The sequence below is a fragment of the Glycine max genome, chromosome 16, assembly GCF_000004515.6.
Source record: "Glycine max cultivar Williams 82 chromosome 16, Glycine_max_v4.0, whole genome shotgun sequence".
In the NCBI taxonomy this organism is placed as follows: Eukaryota; Viridiplantae; Streptophyta; class Magnoliopsida; order Fabales; family Fabaceae; genus Glycine; species Glycine max.
Window position 1 is genome coordinate 2,869,314 of NC_038252.2, and position 16,602 is coordinate 2,885,915.

Consider the following 16,602-nt stretch of genomic DNA (forward strand, 5'->3'; position numbering starts at 1 on the left):
AGGAAAAGACAAGACTGCCCTCGCACTTCGGTTGACCTACACTCTCGTAATGGTCTTCCAAAAATTGACCGTATAATAATTAATTAAAAAGGTTTTTATTTTATTTTATTTTATATACTTATCTTATTTTCTAGTATTTCTTATATTTTTTCTCTTTTTAATTAATCTCACTTTTTTCTTCTTCTACTTATTTCGCGCCCTTGATAGAACTCATAGTCGTGTCAAAAAACAAGCATCATCGTCCATTAACTATGACGTAGAGTGTGTGCATCGGTAGGTTATTTCTGTCCCTGCCTACATAATTGTTGCAACTTGCATAGTTGGATTCACCACCTAATAATACCTAACGACTTCTTAATAGAAACAATCTTAAATTCTTAATAACACATTTTTACTATTTATTTTTAAAAAATGTTATACATAGTTAATTTAAACTTTTTTTACACAATAATCCAACTACAATCTATTATCTATAATAAATTTATTAACTTTTAAAATAATTATCTTAAAATAATTTAAAGAATAATTTATGATTGAAATGCATGAACATAAAATTTTTATTTTTATTTATTAAAAAGTTATAAATATACCTGTTAAATAAAAGGTGAGTTTTACAAAATGTTTAATAAAATTTAATTAATTATAAAAATGTGTTCAAAATTTATGTTAAAAAATATATTGTTAATTTTGCTCTTTTTTTTTCATAATAAGACAATTTTAATGTAGATTTGTTGTTTGTTAAATAAAAACTAAAATTTTATCACGACAATTCATGCAATAAAGATTTTTATTAAATGTTAACCTAAATTAATTTATGAGTTATAAAATTGATTTGATAATTGAAAATATGAATTTGAAAAATCGAGCCAGAGAGATAAATAGTGTATTTGAATTCTCTTATTAATATTTTAATTTTTAATAAAAATCAATAATTAATGTTGATCGATAAAAAAAATATAAATTAATTAACTAAATAAAATTTCAATTCTAAGTAGATAACAACATAAATATTATTTTTTAGGAATCAAACTAACACCATCAAGATGTGCTCTATTATAATACTATTATTTTCATGTTACATCAAATATTCTACCAATATGATGCGATTTTCCTATTTTGCATTAATGCGCGTATGAAATTTAGAGAATAAACCCAAATTAAACAAGGCAGTTTTTATAAAAAGGAATTAAGGCAGTTGATTGTTTTGATTTGTGAATGAGTGAAAGAAATACGTGTACTGGCCACAGGGATGGGAAAATTGCCCACATCTACGTTATACGCTAACATGATTTTTTTTTCTTATGAATTATACACGCTAACATGATCACTGAGTCTGAATTAATATATACGCATTTTGCATTCATTTATTTATATAAAAAGAAAACATTTTTATCTACATATAAGACATAGATTTATTACCAACCAAAGTCTGGATCTAGATTTAGGTTGTCTTTCTTTTTCATTTGGTACGGACTCATTACCCATACTTACCTAACTCCTCCTCGCCACGCAATGTAATGTAAAACCCAGTATTGGAAAGGGGTGTTGCTGGCTGGTTCGGATGGTTTTTATCAACTTTAAGATGCAATCAAATCAAATTTGATCTGTTTCCCTTGATTCAGTTCTCATAATTTTTTTTAATCCAACTCAATCTAACCCAATTCATTTATAAATTATTTTATTCGATTTAGACCCATAGATTACTTATTTAAATTTGATTTTTTTCTTCTTTTTATAACTACTATTTTATATCATGATTTTTTCAAATAGTCAATACAATTAATATATTATTATCAAATGTCTGAAAATAGTAAAATTGATTCATTTAACACTATCAACATAATATTCTAAAATAGACTAATACAAATTAAAATAAAATATTTTTTAATGAGATTTACTATAATAATCTGACTTACAAACTAATTTCTTACAACCAGATTTGCTATAACCACATTTGTTACAACCACGTTTGCTTAAACAAATGAACAAAATATGATCCATTAATATTATAAACATGGTAGAAAAAATAAATATGAAAAAAGGTAAAACAAATAATAATGTACCTCACAGTAATACTTTAAGAAATTTCAACACTTGGAATCCCAATACCAACAATATTTAACGTCAAAATCAAACAGCTCTAAAATTTTAAGCACAGCCCTATTAGCACAAAAGTTAATTGATATTTTATACAAATATAAAGAATTAAATAAGAGATTACACACATGATTGAATCTTTTTCACTTCATTTATTTCAACTTGCAAGTCATTAACATTTTTTTAGTATATCTAACCAATTTTGGACACAAATAAAAAGCTTCGATGGTAGTAGGACTCAAGGAACTATGTAATGAATCTATAATTCTATCTCATGTACTAAATGCAAACTCAGATGACACAGTAGTAGATACAGGAATAATCAATATATCTCTAGTCATACATGAAAGAATATAATATTTAAATACTTTCAATTTTCACCAATTCAAAATGTCAAACTCAGCGTGGTCATCTTCAACGTCATCCTCCAAATACCTATCTAACTCATTTTTTTGCATCTCACATATGCATAAGCTCTCCATTCAACAAAGTATGCTCATTCCAAACACTCAATGCTCTAGCTAAATATGAAATAACCAAGTTATTAGCACTTGTATTATCCACTGTATTTTGAATTAACGTCTAGTAAGTGAAACCATTTGTTTATTTGCAGACAACACCTGCTTCAGGTTTTCCTTTTCATCATTGAACACATGCATGCAATATCTAGCAACAGTGACACGAGAAAAATTTTTAAATTTAGGTTGAGTATTTTCCATGAACTTCCTAAACCCTTCATTTTCAACAAACTTAAAGCCAAGTTCATCAATAATTATCATCTATGCAAGTGTTATTAGAGCCTGCGTTTGATTAAAATCAACAAGTTTCATACTAACTTTATTAGGGTCACTCTTACTATCAATAATCATCTTTTGCTTTTTATCAACCTGCCAGTGTGGATTTTTCTTATATTATTGGAACACATGTCTTCTAAAGTTAGAGGTTCCATAGATAGAACTAGCTATTGCATATGATGCATTACAGTACTTACAATAAGCCCTGCCATCTTCCTCCTCACTAAAATGTTCCCAAACATTAGAAAGTGGACTAGCAACTTCTTGTGCATATTCAGGTTGTTGTCCTTACCCTAGTTGTGGTGAAGTTTCATGTCTTTGTGGTTGTAAAGGAGCTTTTGTCCCTTGCATGGACTTTGAGTATGACATTAAGAGAGAGCGCTAATTGGTGGAATTGGAGATGAATCATTAACACTCCTTGTACCACTTTTATTTTTCAATTGTCTCATTTGCAAACACTAAAAAAACCTATCCAGAGTAAAACATTACACGATTTGTAGCTTTATTGGAGAATTTCAAATTGATTTAAGCTTTTTTATTCAATTCCCAAAACCTCATGCTAACCGCCAATGCCTGGATCCTTAAGGAAATCATTCTAAGACTCAAACTCAAAATAAATAAATAAAATAATACATGATCTAGATAAATCAATTATAGAGAATAAAAAAATATGCTATTGATTTGGAATCTAAAATCAGGATGTTGCCGCTATAAATAAAATAACCGCACCTTGATAAAAAAATCTTGATCTGGATAAATATCCATATCAATGCAATATATTTTTCCAAAAACTAAATTCGGGTACGTGAAAATTAGAAAAAATAACCATATTTTATCTGGGCATCAAACAAATAAGAAAATATGAATCTCAATAATCTAATTGTAATAGTTACTTTGATACCACACAAAATTTTAATAATATTTATAAAAATAAGTGACGCACACAACACACAATCAAAAAATAAGTGGTATATAAAAAGAGTTTTTAATTATGTTTCTTGGTGAAGAAAATTTGAGAGTCAGAAGTGAATGTAAAGAAACATGAAACATGGTTTGTTGTGTTGTGAAATGAAGGGATTGTTACTTACTTGCTGACTGAGAAACCAAGTGACACGGCACAACACAACACAGCACGGGTTCTCCTTTCAGTCCGGATTTGGATGATTTTATAATTGTTCAAAAATTAGGTTAAATTCAAATTTTAGCCTTATATAAGAAAAAAAGATTTTTTGATTTTATCCCAACACAAGAAAATATTTTAAAATTAGTTATTGTTGCATATAAAAAAAGGAGAATGATTAGACCAATTTTATGAGTAATTTTTTAACGAAAGTATTTTTATTTTAAAAAAATCTTCAACTAACTTATTTTATGGATTTTTCTTATCTCTTTCTATCCTTTTCATTTTTTAAAATTTTAATTTCTATATTTTTTTAAAAAAATTATCAATTGTTAAAATTAATCTGATATCACAACATAAGTTATTTATCATGAATTTTAATTGTATAAAAAAACTTTTATCACAATGTGTTATTGACTTCTTGGAGTGTTGAGGTGGATTTATCCCCCAACTTATTAAATTGTTACTATTTTATTAAAAACACTAAAGGAAATAATGCATTACCACACCTTCCTTGATTGTAAATTTTTTTTTTTTTAGTTTTTAATATACATATATATATATATATATATATATATATATATATATATATATATATATGAATAAATAATACAATTTATATTTTAATTATGAATTCACAGATCAATTCAACAAGTCAACAAATCTATAAATCTAAACCCATGACTCAATCCGTACATGAACAATTTTGATTGACTCGATTCGAATATGACCCAAATATATAAATGACCTAACCTAAAATATTCAGATCAGTTTGGATCAATTCGAATTCGCAAATAACTCATACCCGTGAACACCCCTAATATCGAGTACTAAAATAAAACCATGTTTACTCATAAAAAAAGGTAAATAGTCATTTGCATCCTAAATGTGTAAATTATTGAAAAATTTATCCCTAAAATATTAAAATTCAAAATTTAGTCCCAAAAAATGTAAAAAGTACGACAAATTTATCTGACCATTAACTTCTGTTCCTTACAGTTAATAAAAAGCCTACGTGGCACAGAGAGTCAAATTTGTCACACAATTGATTGCCAACATGGGCATGCTGAATAGGTTGGATGAAAATTTACCATTATTGAACCTAAATGTTGGTAAGTTATCATTATTGGAGATAAATGTGAATAGTTTTTTGTTGGACGAAAATGTCAATAATTTTTATTTTGGACCAAAATGTATATACATTTCCATTGGACAAAAATGTCAATAAGTTATCATTATTGAACTAAAATGTTAGTATTTTTTTGTTGAACCTAAATATTAGTATGTTTCTATTATACTAGTTTATTAGACCTCAAATGTTCATTAGTAAAACAAATATACTAATATGATTATATAAAACATTCAAAAAATCAACACAAAACTGAAATATGATACAATATTAAACATCAAATAAGAGACTTTTTCTAATAAAATTTCAATTAACATCATCGAACACTTTTCTTTGGGTCTTTTATATTATTTTAAATTTTGAAACAAATGAAATAATATATACACAAATATTAAAACTAAATACATCCTGTTTAAAATATAGCGATTAAGGTTTTTCATCCCTTTCCAAGTTTGTCTAATGTATATCATATCAGTTCCACAAATTCAAGCTAAATGAGTCACACCTCTAGAGTTACCAATAAAAAAATGATAAATAGTCATTTTCATCCTTAAATGTGTAAATTGCTCATAAATTCGTACTTGAAAGATAAAAATTCAAAATTTGCGAGAAATTTATCCTAAAATTATATTTTACCCTTAAATAAAATGAAATTTGTGACCTAACAAATTAGTCTAATAGAAATATTTAGGTTTAACAAAAAATTGCTGACATTTACGTCAAATAAAAAATTACTTATATTTCGATACAATAGAAAATGACTGACATTTTTGTCCAATAATGATAACTTACCGACATTTTTGTTCAATGGAAACGTACTAACATTTTGGTGCAAACTAGGAATTACTGACATTTTAATAAAAAAAAAAGTTATTGACATTTTCGTCTAATAAAAAATTACTAACATTTAGGTCAAATAATGGTAAGTTACTGACATTTTTGTCAATCTATTCAGCATGATCACGTTAGAAATCAATTTTGTGACAAATTCGTTCCTCTGTATCACATAAATTATTTTATTAACGGTAACGGAAGAAAAATAACTACTAGACAAATTTGTCATACTTTTTACACTCTCATAAACTAAATTTTGAATTTTAATCTTTTAAGAACAAATTTATTAACGATTTACACATTTAAGGATAAAAATAACTATTTATCTAAAAATAAAACTACATTTCAACACTTGTGAAGGTCTCCATGTAAGTGCGTGTTTGGATAGAAGGTCGTAGAGATATGGTTGAAGAAGTATCATTGTTCTTGTTTTTACTTTTAATTTACTCTTATCTATTAGATTTGTATAGGACTGTGCGTACCATATTTTTAACCTAAATTCAAACACATACTAAGAAGATTTGTTGCAATTGTAAGCTAACTAACAAATATCCTGGTAATACAAATATTCTTTTAGAGAAAAAAACATCATAGATGAAAAAATGTAAAAGTTTTATAATTATTCAATCACAACATATGATAAATTTGTTGACTTTAAATAATTATTTTAAAATAATTCAAATAATAATATTTAATTAAATGACATTGTCATTATATAAACATTGAACTCATTTTTATAATATTTTTTGGTAATTTTTCCCCTCTTAGCCTTTCAATCACAATTTTAATAATCTTATTTTCTTTTATTATCTTTTCTCTCTCCCTTTACTTAAAGAATATATAAAATGTTGTGAGAATGAAATTTTCCCATCAAATATAGATACAATTAAATTATAAAGGGATTTACTTTTCATTTTTATTATTTATTTCTGATAGATTATATGTGTGGAGGATGAAGTTAATTTAAAAATAATTTTAAGAGAATTATTATTTTTTATTATTTATTTTCTTGTAATTCAATAATTAAGATGAGTTATTCTTTATAACTAGTAGATTACAAGAAAAAAAAATAAAGGATGGAAACGAAGAGTAATAATCAAATATATGTTATTTCTAAAAAATATAATTATGTATCCTAAAAAAATATCTTAAAAAAATGTCATACACACTATAAAATAATTTTATATTATTATTTAATTATTATATAATATTTTTTTTTAATTTTTATAATAATTATTTTAAATTTCATAGTAACATAAATTCATATTTGATATAAAATTATTTTACATAATTATTATATAACTTTTTTGACAAAAAAAATAAAATTTAACTATTAAACTCTAAGTTATGAAAGTTGAAAAATTACAATCACAATGAGACTTTAGAAAATTATGAAAAAAACAATTTCTTAAAAAAAGTTGAAAAATAAAACTAAAATATAAGGAATGTGCCATCAATCAATTAAAGTCAAGCCCCCCAATGATCATAAATCTTTTCTCAGTAATTATTATCATATTTCATTATCATCACTCTCCCTTTCATTTTGCATGTTGTGTTTTTCTCTTCATCTTTATCCATTTTATATACTTTTCCCTTCCAAAAGTTCTGTTTTATGAAAAGAGTCCCAAAAAACAGAAAGAAAAATTGAAAATCCAACCAATTACATTTTTTCCCGGCTTAATAACTCAATAACTCCAATTATCCACATCATAATCTCATCTCCTCTCTCTCCACTCCTAGAAATTTCCACGCTCTTATTTTCCCGGAAAATGAAATTTTCTCGTTAGATTTTCCTTTTCCCCAATTCACAGTTCCGTGGGACGAAAAAAAATAAAATATCCAAAACATTTTCCATGGCTCTTCTAATCCACTCCCTGGAAATGTCCGTTGCCCCCCAAATTTCTCAAAACCCTAACCCTAAGCTGAGCAAACTCCACAGCTTCAAACCCTACCCCAAGGGCAAAGCGATTGGGTCAACGCGCGGTGTGAGAATTTCCTGCAAGGTGAAAGATTGTGTGGTTTTGGATGAGAACGTGAATTCGTACGGTCAATTTTCGGTTCCGGTGAAGCAAGGGTCGAAGCAGAGCAAAGAGGAGGAGGAAGAGAAGCAGAATTACTATGTGAATGTGGGATATGCTATCCGAACTCTGAGGGAGGAATTCCCTGATCTTTTCTACAAGGAACTTAGCTTTGACATCTACAGGTTCGGATTTTGCTTCCTTTTTTTCATGATTTTCATTATGGTTGTTGAGTGTAGAAGGGGAGAGTGTGAAATTAGTGATGCTTTTGTAATGATTTTTGTGGGAGGTTCATGATTTTTCTTCCTAGTCACACATGCTGTGTCTGTGATTATTGCACAATTATTAGAATCACATACCATTGTTGTATTTTACTTAAACAATTTAATTAGAATGCACTGAGTGAAGATTGTTACATACAGTAAGATTGATGACTTTTGTAATAATTATCTTAAGAAATTTATTAGAAGGGACTGACCGTGTAAAGATTTTTAACCTATCATCTAATCACATATCAGCATATATGGTAGTTTTGTTGGACTTTTATAATATATTCTTTAAAAGTCATTTTGAAGATGATTAATGATTGATTGGCAGTGTAAAAATCTTTAGTGTGATAGTGCATGAAATTTAGTTAGTTAATATTTAGGATGATTTAGTGTAGAAGTCATATCTAGGATGATTTTTAATTAGTCTATATTGTAAAAATCTTTAAAAAATTAAACTCTTGGCTTTATATGGCTTGAATGTTATCAAGTGAGAGCATTCTCTTTATGAAGCTTTATGAATCTTTCTAGTGGTCATGTAACCTTTACCATTCATGCAAGATCCAATGATCCAGATTTACTGCTCTCATTCATCAAAGAGGACTGCTAGCAACACACTCTTATTGTTGATTGAACTTTATTAAAAGTTAGAAAATTATAAGTGAGATTCAAAAATAAGGAGTGAGATTCACACAATTTTGTGATTTCTAACAAATTCCAGCCAACTGTAAAAAGTGTGTTTTGGAGAGTGTATTGCTAGCATTTCTCTTATCACCATAAGATAGTGCTCTTGCACGTTATGCCCTTAGACTTCTCTACCTTAATCTTTAAGGTTAGATATCATAGAGGCCCAGAGGACTGATTGCATATAATTCACATGATAACTTATTTATGAGTAAACCACAAGGATGTACTGAAGTGGGTGTAAAAGCAAGAAGATTGTGCCAATGAAGCCTGTTCTGATATTGGTAATTTTGAACTTTTGATAACCACAATTTCACTAACAATAAAAGTGTATGCCCTTTAATTATAGCAGTACTTTCCTTTTTTGGTTATCAAAATGGATGGTGCTAAAGTGTCGTATTTTAGGTACATTTAGTTTGGTGTCTGGTTGAGTATGCTGGAGTTGTAAATTGTAATTGGTTAATACTAATTACTTCATGACTTATGTCACTTTATTTGATGACACAGGTAGTTGCACTTGTTTAAACAACTGTCAAACTTGAGTCTTTACTCTTTAGCATTATTAATGTAATCAAGAAGATTATTTGATTAGTCAAAACAACAAGAAACATCGAATCTTTAATTTTTTTTTTCTAACTTATATTCCTCAAGGGTTGGCAACTTTATACAATCCATCAGTAGTATTAAGCAGAGGGCTATTCTCATCCATGAATAATGCCTATTATATGTGTTCATTTTTTTTGGTATAGACATTTTAATACAAACAGAATCAGTAAGTTGTTGTAATTTGCATGGTCTCCTTGCCTTGCCTAATACTATAGTTCAGGTCACACATATTTTTGCACTCTATATCTGGAAGGTTGAAGTAGGGGCAAAAGGTACTCTTGAGGGTCTTTGTCTTTGGACTCATTTTTTCTAACAATCCTTAAACATGTAAAACCCTAAACTTCTTTCCATCCCCTCCTCCAATATATATGAAATCAAATGCACTCTTTTAGTAATGTGAATATCAGAGGGTCCTATATGAAATAATTAAGTTAATGCAACTATGCAAGTGTCTTCTTTGGTCTGTTATGCTAAATTTGTTGACTGATATTGTCCCCTTTTTTCAGGGATGATATTGTGTTCAAGGATCCTATGAACACATTCATTGGTATTGAGAATTACAAATCTATCTTCTGGGCACTACGATTTCATGGCATGATGTTTTTCAAAGCTCTGTGGGTGGAAATAAGTAGTGTATGGCAGCCTGTTGAGAATGTCATTATGGTTCGCTGGACTGTTCACGGGATCCCACGAGTTCTATGGGAAAGTCGTGGTAGGTTTGATGGAACCTCTGAGTATAAACTTGACAAGCAAGGCAAGATTTTTGAGCACCGGGTTGACAACATTGCTATGAATTCACCTCCTCGGTTCAAAGTGTTGGGTGTGGAAGAATTAATTCGATCTATTGGCTGCCCCTCAATTGCAAGACCAACCTATTTTGAAATTTCTTCACCTCCCAAGAGAACGTAGTGTTGTTCAGGTTCTTCAAAAAAGTTTTGGTGTAAATTGTGGTAAGCAAAACATGAAGCTAGATATATTTATCTTGATTATCACATAAAGCTGTGAGAAAATGGTCTTTTGCCATAGACTTGGCTATATGGTTCTATTGGCACCAGTTATAGGGTCAGTGTTGGCTATTGTGACTAGTTGAGTTTTAGCCTTGTATATAATGCAATTGCTACTTATGGCTTACGTCTTACTTCATCTATAGATTCATATAAGGAACTTGTGTACTGGTGCCCTATTCATATGCATTTTAATCCATGTTTCTCACATCTCTCCCTATTTGACATTCAACTAAACATCAGAAGTTAGATTTGACTCTTTGAGCTCTTGCTCGTAACTGTAAATAGCAGCGCTATGTATAACTGTAAATAGTGTGATTTTCAGTGATCATTAATGTTAAACTAATGTGACTTTTATTCTTTAAATCCTCTTTGTATCATTAGAGCAACGCCTGGATAGTAAGACCCCTATCTTTTGCGTAACACACAAAGCAAGGCCTTATCATTTGCAATACAACATTTCGTTACTTCTACTGAATCAGTGATTCTTACACAAACTTTTTTATGTTATAGTCCATGGAATTGCAAATTAGTACGACTAGTTAATTTGGTCTTTGATCTTACAAAAAGGTAAATTCAGTCTTTAATCTAATTATTAGTGAATTTCGGCCCTGATATTAAAGAAACATGATCTTACAAAAAGACTATTTTTTTCTTTGTTTTCTGTGTGATTGAAAGGACTTGGGAGAGATCAGAGATGTGAGAAACATGGATTTAACAGCCATAATTGCTCAACCTGTGATTGGGTATCCTTGCGGTTACTGATTTTGTTGGGGTTTTGCGCCATGCAAAAAAAAAAAAAAAGGCCAGTACGGTAGTGAAGTGAGGGTAATTTTGGAAATTTAAAAATAAGAAGTTCATGAGGGAACTTTTATGGTACATTGGAAGTAACAGCCAATGTCTAAAGTCCATCTATTTAGCTAAAGAATCCAGGTTGGATTTCTAGGGTATGCAATTTTTTTTTATCATTAATAATCACGTGTTGTGTTGTGAGCGATATTAATTTTTGATTAAGTGAATTTTATGTTTAATTTTTATCAATGTAAATTTTTTTTTAGATCAATACTGAGTGATATTAATTTCTTATCTAATTTATCCAATGAATCAAAATATTTTGTGATGTCTAACCTGAAAAAAAAAGGTCCAAAAACAAATGAATGAAAGGATGCTCTCTGTCTCACACACACACTCCGTGGAAGAGGTAACTTGAAGTCTTCAACGATGGCTACGAATTCGATTACCTCATCCTCCTTCCGAATAGTCTCAACCAGAATCCGTCTCTCTCTCTTCTGCAAAACCTCACTTTTCCTTACATTCCCCACAAAAGTCTTTCTCAAAACCCATCACCTTCCACAGATTTCAACCATCACCACCACCCTCATCATCATCACCATCAGCATCCCTTCAACCCATCGAAGACCTTCCTCCCAAGCTCCAAGGGCCAATCCGTCCCCGAACCAAAAGCCAAATACGAACAGCTCATCTTCTACGGCAAGAACCTCAAACCCCTCGAACCCCAATTCAAAACCAACGACAACAAGGTCCAAGGCTGCGTCTCCCAGGTCTGGGTCCGAGCCTACCTCGACCCGAACCGAAACGTCGTCTACGAGGCGGACTCCGACTCCGGCCTCACCAAGGGCCTCGCCGCGCTACTTGTCCAAGGCCTCTCGGGTCGACCCGTTAATGAAATCATTCGGGTTACGCCTGATTTCGTCACGCTGTTAGGGTTACAGCAGAGCTTGACCCCTTCGAGAAACAACGGGTTCTTGAACATGCTGAAATTGATACAGAGGAAGGCTCTTATGTTGTACGTGGAAGCTGAAAAGGGTGGTGGTGAGTTCGCTGAATTGAACTCATAGAAGTCACCTGAGTCAGAATCTGATGGCATTGTTAAGAATTCTTCAAGTGGTGGAGAAAGTTCTGAACTTGGTGGTGATTCTAAGATACCATTATTGGAATTGGGGGGGAGGGGGAAGAGGGGCATTGTTGAGAATTCAAGTGGTGGAGAAAGTTATGAACTTGGTGGTGAATCTGAGATACCGTCAGTGTCAGCATCACGTGGTGATGAGAATTTGGAATTGGGGGGGAGGGGGAAGAGGGTAAGGGAGAAGGAGCTTGAACCTGTTGAATAGGAAGTGGAAGAAGTGTCTTATCAGCATGCGGGGCATGCTGGGGTTAGAGGGAGTGATGGGGAGACACATTTCAATGTGAGAGTGGTGTCTATAGAGTTTGCAGGGAAGAGTTTGGTTAAGAGGCAGACTTATCTATGGCCTGCTACAAGAGCAGTTGGATGCTGGACTGCACACGATTGATTGCTAAGCTTCTAACAATGAAGATTTTAGTCTTTTATTGTCATGAGAGACTTTACAATTGCAAAGGGTTGATAAGAAGAGAAGAAGAATGGAGATGGAAGGGAAGAATGACTTCTAATGGTTGATTTCCCTTATTGCCGCACAATTCTAGCCTTTGCTCTGGGTGGGAAGCTTTAATTTTTGTGGGTATTCTTTGTATCCGTGTGTTTTTTCCTTCTTTCTTCCTCTTTTTAAAGGTGCAGTCTACTTGAATTTTACACGAACTCGCACTAAGTGCAACTTCTCCGTATTGAGCGAGTGAGTCGGTAGTCACGTGTTTAGTGCGCGACTCACTCTAAGCGCGCCTTCACGTGATATCAGGTTTCTTCATGTGACCGTGTCATACTAAGCGCGTATGGCGCGCTGAACAAACATTTTCAGATCTTCAACTTTTCTCTCAAATATAAATTTACCTATACAACAATTTAGAAGCAATAACCCAGGGGAAATCCAACAATTTTTATATGACTTAATCACAAAATATACCTATACATAACCGTTATCATTCGTAGAATTTTAGCCTCATATAGTTCATTTTTTAAACATTTTAGAAAGTGGAAATGCAGTTGAAATTTTAGAATAAATTGTTATCTTGTGGTGCTAGTGAGTAAAATAAAATTGGATTGTTTTACTATTTGTAACTAACATATAGGGTGTATGATAGGGTGTGGCCCCTATTAAAAAGGTGTATGAGAGGAGAAATAAGGGAATAGAGCTGCTTGAGTTGGTTACATAAGTCAGCATAGTTAGTTAGAAGTAGTTAAGATTGAGAGATGTTTGTACAAAAAGGGGAGGAAGGCTTAGGAAGGGATATTCAGGAAAATTGAAAATTGTTTGTGGGGAGGATTCTGGTCCCTCAAAGAACCAAAGCTATTCTTTCTGTGATTCAATTCGTTATTGGGGAATAACAGTTTTGTTCTTCTTTTCGTTTCTTTTCTTGGTATTCTATTCCTGTTATATCCCAGTTTCTATGAGTGTATCATGAACATACAATGAAAATTGTACTAGATATTTGTCATCTATTACATAAATGCTGGAATAATTTCTGGTATTTGTATTCTATAGAAATTAACTAAGAGGGAAAAGATTTCCCTAGGAAAGTAAGGATTCCACTGTAATTTCTAACATAGAGGAATAATGACCCTTAGGAGATTAAGGATTCAAATGTAATTCTGAAGTTGTTTTAAACAGATTATGACATTGACACCTTGGAAGTTTTTGAAACCTAAAACGCGCCCTCTGGTTTTGATATTGTTATTTCATAATTTTCATCTGTATATAATTGTGTAGAAGTTTGTGTAAAAACTGTCAAAGTCTGCGCAAAATTTGAACATGGCAAGTCTATCATAAGAAAATTAAAAATAGTAGGCAAGTATAATTTGCTGTATTATCATCTATGCCTTTGGTGCATCTTTTATTCGTGGAAGTTTTCCATTATCATATTGTTGACTTTGTACTTAATTTAATCGAAGAGTTTCACCTTGTAACTTCTCTGTGTGCCTTGATCCTTCCAAAGAGAAAATTCACATGTCAATTTGATATTTTTGTGACAAATGTTACTTGTTAGTTTGAACTCCCAACTTCTTTTCCCTTTCTCTTTTCCTTCATTACAAAGCCAACCTTGTATCTCTTGACAATTTGACATTGTTATCGCCTTTTATGCTGTTTAAATTAGCCAGATATGATAGCGTAAAGGTTTTGAACTTAATGTTACATGGAGCCTAGTAAATATGTGGCTCCACACCACTCCTGCCCATCCACAAGTACTTCCCACCGACTATTTTTCTTTATTTAATTTGTTGTTTTCTTTTTCATAATCAACCACAAAAAATCAAGCCTTTTTCTCATAAGGTGGGATTGACTATATGTCATAATTTCATAATCAAGTTTACATTTGAGTTATCTATATACCACTATTATGTGTGACTTTTCTATATACCACTATTATGTGTGACTTTTGGGTCTATTTGGAAGATTTCACTTATGGATATCTATCCTATGCTTTTGACTTGATAATATTTCTGTTTATACATGAACTGCACAAGGTTTCAATTCTATCCACCGAGTTCATTTACTGAGCTGTGGGCAAGATTAATGTCCTTCCTCAGCAGAGTCCAATGAATGCCAAGTTATTCTTTTTCCTATTCTCCTTGCTTTTTGTCAAAAAAAAAAAAAAATCACACAAAAATTTAATCTTTAGGGGATAAAACTCATTTATTCAATTATTTTGACATATAAATTTTAGGTAACCTGTTTGGCCGGTAATTTTGTTTACTATTAACCTGTTGGGTGCTTATAATCCATAATTACTGATTAGAGAAAACTGGTTTTTTTTCCTTCTTATTCTCAATCAATCTTTACAATTATATCTTTTTTTAACAGATTACTTATTAGGTTCCAATCCAAGAAAATGTAAGTTGTTCCCTCCAGTTTTTTTTTTTTTTATACTCATTGGTAATTCAATCACATACAACCAAACATATAATAAAATTTGGTAAATTTTATAACATCTATTTTAAAAATCACACAATAACAATTTAATTTATACAGGGGAACAAAAATTCTTTATTTTACACTTGTTCACTCATTTACCTAGGTCACCTCTGCCATACTCTAAATTACCAGTAGGATCCTATGTACGGTAATATCTCCATGTAGTAACATCTTTCATCTTTATATACAGATATTATATTTGGCAGACACCGAGACATTACCGTTAGTAGAACATAAGTTAAAACATCATATCCCAGGTAAATGATAAAGCCAAAAAAGTGAAAATGATTTCCACTCATTTGTACAAAATGAAAAAAGAAAATGATGTGAATTATAGAGCAGAAGATATGTAGTTTTTAGAGGAAATAAAAAATATAGCCGAGGGTTCTAGATGCACCAAAATGAAAGAAAAATTTGGGCATCTTACGATTCGGCAAATAACTCTGCGAAGGGTGTTAAATTTCATTGTTAGAGAGGCCTCAACAATATGAGTAACTCGCCTCCCTGCTGGGACCTTCGCATTTATAGTTTCATAATGTTAATAATAATGATGTGAGAAAATCACTTACAAAAGTAGATCCAAGCAAAATGCAGGAACACTTTTGGAATTGAGATCGGATCTCCATTCAATCTCCGAAGGCAAACTTGAAGAAAAAGCGCACTGACTTAAAGCGCTTCCTCCATAGGAACCTTCGATAAGATTTTCAAAACAAAAAAAAATACACGAGTTTAAAATTAAAAAAAGAAAAAGCGTTGCGATGATGCTCAGTGAATACGAACCATAGGAGTAAAAGAATCAAGTTGCGGAATGAGCCGCAATCGATGGTTGGCTTAACCATCATTCCTTTGTTTCTCTTCATTGCATCGTGTTTTGTTTGTTAAACGAAACGAATTGAATGAGATGCGGCAACGGCAGCAGCAGCTACGGCAACCCTAAAATTCGATACAAGTTAACATATACAGTCGCAGCTCATTTTATAGAGAGCGTTATGGGCCTTTTTCTTTATTGGTCCAGAAAAATATTGTTTCAAAGATCAAATTGTAGTGTTCGGGTGAGAATTATTTTCTTTACTTTATAAACAAATAAATAATTAAAATTAAGGAAAATGATTAGCTTAGGCAATTTTAATTAATGATATCATAAATTTCAATTTTATTTTAAAATATTCATAGATTTAAATGTTTTAAATAATAATAATGATTATA

At 30.9% G+C, this 16,602-nt stretch overlaps 1 protein-coding gene, 1 long non-coding RNA gene, 1 other non-coding gene and 1 pseudogene across 3 annotated transcripts; 2 read left to right on the plus strand and 2 right to left on the minus strand.

The window, feature by feature from the left end:
- Positions 1–7,545: 7,545 nt before the first annotated feature.
- On the plus strand, positions 7,546–10,679 carry LOC100792423 (uncharacterized). Its single transcript, XM_003548567.5, has 2 exons — positions 7,546–8,177; positions 10,055–10,679. Exons 1-2 carry the CDS (start codon positions 7,828–7,830, stop codon positions 10,455–10,457), a joined length of 753 nt encoding a protein of 250 aa, XP_003548615.1. The 5' UTR covers positions 7,546–7,827; the 3' UTR covers positions 10,458–10,679.
- A 581-nt stretch (positions 10,680–11,260) lies between these two features.
- On the plus strand, positions 11,261–13,153 carry LOC100807995 (sufE-like protein 1, chloroplastic/mitochondrial; annotated as a pseudogene).
- Positions 13,154–15,764: 2,611 nt separating this feature from the next.
- Positions 15,765–15,918, minus strand: LOC112999843 (small nucleolar RNA snoR145). The gene has a single exon (XR_003265061.1). It is a non-coding gene; the product is annotated as a small nucleolar RNA snoR145 (small nucleolar RNA).
- On the minus strand, positions 15,766–16,388 carry LOC112999811 (uncharacterized). The gene is made up of 2 exons (XR_003265010.2): positions 16,177–16,388; positions 15,766–16,086 (listed from the first exon to the last, which is right to left on the minus strand). It is a non-coding gene; the product is annotated as an uncharacterized lncRNA (long non-coding RNA).
- Positions 16,389–16,602: the final 214 nt, after the last annotated feature.